General features: G+C 27.0%; 3 protein-coding genes across 3 annotated transcripts; 1 reads left to right on the top strand and 2 right to left on the bottom strand.

The window, feature by feature from the left end:
• Positions 1-1,284: 1,284 nt before the first annotated feature.
• EIN_199820 (hypothetical protein) lies at positions 1,285-2,631 on the bottom strand (the record flags this gene model as incomplete). Its single annotated transcript, XM_004256566.1, has 1 exon — positions 1,285-2,631. One exon carries the CDS (start codon positions 2,629-2,631, stop codon positions 1,285-1,287), a length of 1,347 nt encoding a protein of 448 aa, XP_004256614.1.
• Positions 2,632-3,884: 1,253 nt separating this feature from the next.
• EIN_199810 (hypothetical protein) lies at positions 3,885-5,411 on the top strand (the record flags this gene model as incomplete). The annotated part of the gene is made up of 1 exon (XM_004256565.1): positions 3,885-5,411. The coding sequence occupies one exon, from the start codon at positions 3,885-3,887 to the stop codon at positions 5,409-5,411; it is 1,527 nt and encodes a 508-aa protein (XP_004256613.1).
• Positions 5,412-5,520: 109 nt separating this feature from the next.
• On the bottom strand, positions 5,521-5,559 carry EIN_199800 (Hypothetical protein; the record flags this gene model as incomplete). The annotated part of the gene is made up of 1 exon (XM_004256564.1): positions 5,521-5,559. A coding segment is annotated over one exon (39 nt), but the record flags the coding sequence as incomplete, so codon positions are not given.
• Positions 5,560-5,604: the final 45 nt, after the last annotated feature.

Genomic DNA, 5,604 nt, shown 5'->3' with positions numbered 1-5,604 from the left:
TTATTTTTTCTTTGCTTAACCCTCATTTTTTTGTTATATATATTTACTCGAAAAAACAAAATAACGAACTTGAGTTTATTTAAATTTACTTGACAAATAAATCTTGCACCAAAAATTTACTTGAAAAATATAAAAAACAAACTTGGGATCAAAAATATGATTACCATAACACAATTTTTGCCAAAAAGATAAAACACAACTTTATAATTAAATGTCCATGTTTACAGAATCACCAAGTTGTGTTCTGGATAAAAATGAAAAGTACTAATGAGTAAAACAAGCATTGAGAAAAGATAAATTGGTTAAGGCTATACAATTGAAAAGTTTTTTTTTTAATTTTTGAACTGTTTATTTTATTTTAGACTCTTTTGATTAATAACCTTGATTGTTTAAATGTTTGTTTTATGTTATCGATTACTTTTTTAATTGTTGAAATAAACAAAAACTTATTATTAATTTAAGTGTTGTATCATTTGATGCAATAATGTCCTTCATTACATCATTAGTTTATCGTTATATTACGTTTATCTTATGTTTGTTAGAAATATAGAATTTTACTCAAGTTTAGTTACAAAATAAACCACTGACCAAATAACAAACCTGGAAAATCGGGAAAGATTTACCCAATATTTGGGTGATTTCCCGATTTTTTGGTTCATTAATTGAAACTGTATTGATTTTTAAGGGTTTTAAACTGTGTACCGTTGTTGGTTCAACAAATAGGAAAATAGAAAATAAAACAAATAAAAAATAGTAAATAACGGGAAATTAGGACAAAGGGTTTATATAAATTTTGGAAAAGGTACAGAGTTTTGGAAAACAGTTTATAATTAATTATATTTTAATAGTTCGATAATTTAAATTATCTTTTTGAAACAAAAAACCACATAATGAAAAAAAAAACATAATAATACAGTAAAACCTCTGAAGAGCGGGTTTTTTCAAGAGCAGGCATTTGTTAAACTAGAACTAAAAATAAAGTTCTCTATCGAAAGGTTTTTAAGGTTTGATTGGCTAAAAATGCCCGCTCTTGAAAGAACCCGCTCTTCAGAGATACTGCTCTTGGGAGGTTTTACTGTAATATAATTACAATTGAAAATATAGTATTATGACATAAGCTATTAAAAACCACAAAATAAAACTGAATATAACATTTAAAAAGGTAAAAATAAAAACAAGGTCGTTGTTTATAACATTAAAGTGTTCAAAACGTGTGTTTTACATAAAAACATATTTAAAATAACAATAACAAAAACAATTTTAATAATTAACAATCAATTATTTTTATTTCATCACGATTTCAATAGGGTGACCAACACAATTTATAAGTTTTTGTTTTTCATTTCTCTTGACACATTCCTTTTTATTTGACGAAAGAAGGAATACGACTTTACGCAAACTTTTCATTTGTATTGGTAATAACAAACAGTCGAATATATCGTTTCTGAGTGTGATTTCTTCAACATCAAAAAGACCGCGGAACACGCAATAATAACATTCAAACACATTTCGAAAATCGACTTTTGCAATTTCATTTCCTGTGTTAATCAACAATAACTGTACTCGATTCTTTAAATCAAGTGCAATATTATAAAATGCGCAGTTGATGTTCACTGTTTGTAATTGCGTGCATCTATCCGTCCCAACAAATGATATTTTATTTGGTGATGGCGTGACAACTTCGAGTTTATAAAGTTTACAAATCTCGTTTCTTGGATTTGGCATTGTAATAGTCGTTTCCACAGTCTTTTTAAAAAAGACCGAAAACTGTAACAACCCAAATAAATTTGTCAAGTCAATGTTTTTGACTGAATTTCGATCAAACGTGATATTGAGTGTATACAACGTATATACGTTATGTGGACAAAGATATGAATGTTTTTTAATGTCATGTGAATTAAGATACTTTTCATCAAAACTTTTAACGTTTGTAGTTGGCATTTTAAAATATGGAAATTGTTCTTCTTCAAATTTTTGTATGTTAGAAGTGAATGTTATTTTTTGTTTGTCTTCGACGGGTTCTTTAATGCATATTCTGTGATATTTATCATTGGAATTTGTGTCGATGTCCACTTCGTCCCTTTCTATATTAAAAAGTCCAATAGCCACGTCGGGGTTTGTCGCAACAAAATCAGAAATTTTAATTAACAATTTTTCATTCACAGATTTTTTAATTACAAGTTTTTGTAAACATTTAAATTTTATATTTTCAAATGTGACGTCGTCATAAACTGTCACAACTACTTTTCTCACATTTGGACAGTGTTTTTGAACATAACTAAAACTGTCGATTTGTATAGCAATAGTGATGATTTTACTCAGAATGGCATCATCAAAAGCTTCTGGTGATATCTCAGCATTAGAGCAGTCGAACCACGTGATCTGATTCATCTGCTTTTGTGTCAAAGAGTGAATTATAGTGTTCATATTCCCAGTGAGTGTGTTAAGATGTGGAAAGAAATTAAAAAGGAAGTTATAACCTAAATAGATGGAACGTGGGTTCACTTTTAAACAACGAATTGCTTCAAGTGCTCGTTTGTTAATAAGACGATAATTTCTCAAAGTAGTTTCTTTTTCGATATACAACACAACATTAACTTGATATACCATCTCAAGACGGGTAGTCTTCATGGTCTTTTTGAGTTATTATTCGTGTTTTGCATTTATGAGTCTTGACTTTATATAGTATTTATGTGGACTTTATTTATAAAACATGAAATTAATATAATTTGATGTAATTTGAAATAGTTTTTCAAACTTAAAGCGAATTAAACAAATTAAATAATTTAATTTACTTTATGATTGCATTGTTATTAATAATAGTATCAATTGTATTTTTAATTTTTTTAAATATATACAGAAAAACCATTATAAAGCGGTACCTCTGAAGAACGGGCATTTTTTGAGACTAAAAACTAAAAATTAAAGTTCTCTGTACAGCGGTAATAAAGGTTTGATTGTGTATATTCGTACTTTTTAATCAAACTTATTACAGACTACAGAGAAAAACCGACCGGCAAACTATAAAAATGGTTTTTGAAACCCATTTAATAGTTTTTTCAATAAAAATTTTGAAAAAAAAGACATAAGACAAAAAACAAAAAACTATAATATACTATAAATTAAATTTTGTCGGTTGGTTTTTTGGGATTTGTAATCCCAATATTAAATATATTACACACATTGAATTAATAGTATGTATTTATAACTAAAAAATTAACTATAAATTTGTAACTTGCTATTTGTAGTATTTATATATACATAATATAACAATACAATGAATATGTTTTAATATATATATCAAAATAATTAATTAATATGATTTAACAATTGTTAAACATTTTTAAATACAATTGGAATTTATTACAGATGGAGTATTTAATGAGTTTTGAGATATTTTATGTTTGATTGATGTAATAATTCATATATACTTTTTGTTTTTTTATTTGTTTTTTTTGTTTTGATAATGGTTTATATAAAAACGTTTTCCAATATATTTCATTTCAAAAAAAACTTAATAAGTTTCTGGTACCTCATAATTACTAAATATTGAATAATTTGTGTTATTTTTCAAATTTATCAAATCAATTAAAAAACACACCTTTATATTTTGTCATAATTCAAAGTTGAAGTTTAAAATTTATTTTGAAGTTTATTTTATGTTGTTGTTCAAGTATTTCTACAAAAGAATGTTAAAGATTATGTTGTTACACAATTTTTATGAGATCTTTATATCTAAATTAAACCATTTAAAACAATAGAATTATATACTACACAAATAATCTTTAAAAGTTTAAATAAATCAATAAGTTTCAAAACAATTAAAAAACTACACATTTTATAGTTATTTAATGCCAATCTCTATTTAATAAATCAATTCATACATGTCTAATCATTTAAATGACTTTAATTATTTAATTGTAGCCAAATTCTTTGAATCTATTCAAGATTTTGTTAATTTAGAATCTGTTTGTAAGAAGTTTAAAAGTATGATGGAGAAATTTAAATACAATCCAATACCTTTGACTTTAACAACAAAGAGGTACTTTCCCAATATAGAAATTCTTAATGTCTATGAAAAAGATGATGAGACTTTTGGTAATGAAATTGTTCACAAAGAAGCAACAGAAAACAATAATTGTGGAGACTCAGATGAATGTTGTCACAACTACAACGACTCAGATGATGAAGATAATAAAGAAAAACAACAAGAAGAAAACAAAGAAGAACCGACAACACCAAAAATCGTTTTTAAAGCCGTGAACGTCTGGTTTGGAGTGACTTACAGCACTTTTAAAAACAATGATAATCCGACAATTCATTATAAATATATCACTTACACCAAAGACGATCAAGAGAAATATGGAAATGAAGTCCCACAAGAAGTCGTTTCTCTTGGAGATGATTGTTTTGGTAGTAATAAAGACATCAAGACTTTTCAAGTAACACAAGGGATGACTTCACTTGGCTATTATGGGTTTAGAGGATGTGACAATTTAAGTCAGATTGTGTTCACAAATAGAGTCAAAATGATTGAAGGAATGTGTTTCCAAGATTGCTGTAAATTGGAGCAAATCAAGCTCCCCAAAGGTCTTCAATACTTAGGACCACTGTGCTTTGAGAAATGCAACAACTTGAAAGAAATAGAAATTCCAGATACTGTGACTTATATTGGTGTTGATTGTTTTGGCAGTTGTATTAATTTGACACGTGTTAAATTGCCAGAAAATGTGTCGATTCTGCCAGAACTTTGCTTCCATGAATGTATAAAAATGACTGGCATTACATTACCAAAGGGAGTCAAGTATATTGGTAATGAATGTTTTGCTGATTGTACCTCTTTGAACACTGTTTTTATTTCAGAAAATGTCTTATCTATTGGCAGGGAGTGCTTTAAACAATGTTTAAGTCTTTCTAGCATTAAAATTCCAAATTCAGTCACTTCAATTAAGAAAAGCTGTTTCTTAGAATGCAACAATTTGACAAAAGTGGAACTTTCAAATAAAATTAAAACACTTTCAACAGCGTGTTTTAACAATTGTGTAAGTCTTGTAAATATAGAAATTCCAAATGGAGTTTCAGATATCAAAGACGACTGCTTTAATATGTGCAAAAGTCTAACTGAAATTGATGTACCAAGTAGTGTTATTAATATTGGACAAACATGTTTTGCTGGCTGTGAGAAATTAATGAAAGTGTCATTGGCAGTCGGTCTGTATCATTTGGGAGCTGGTTGCTTTGTTAAATGCAAAAATTTAAGTGTTATTAATATCCCATCAAGCTTAGATTCTATATCCGAAGGCACCTTTCATAAGTGCAAAAACTTAAAAAGAGTCGTTGTTCCAAAATCAGTCAAGGGTTGCGATTTTGAATGTTTTGATAGAGATACTACAGCTATTATTAACATTTAAAAACTTATTGTTTTTCAAATTTTATTTTTATATTATATTTAATAACTGTTATTATATTTATTTATTTGCATAAAATAACTAGGGATGAAATAAAATCCATTTTACTTGTTTACAGTAGGAGGATGCTAAGAAAAATGTAAGATGCTAATCTAAAAATAAATTTATTTTATTTTTTTATCTTATTGGTTATTTT

Source organism: Entamoeba invadens (assembly GCF_000330505.1).
Source record: "Entamoeba invadens IP1 unplaced genomic scaffold scaff_1105074724671, whole genome shotgun sequence".
NCBI classification, from domain to species: domain Eukaryota; phylum Evosea; order Mastigamoebida; family Endamoebidae; genus Entamoeba; species Entamoeba invadens.
Note: the sequence above shows the minus strand (reverse complement) of the source record. Positions and strands in the feature narration are given on the sequence as shown.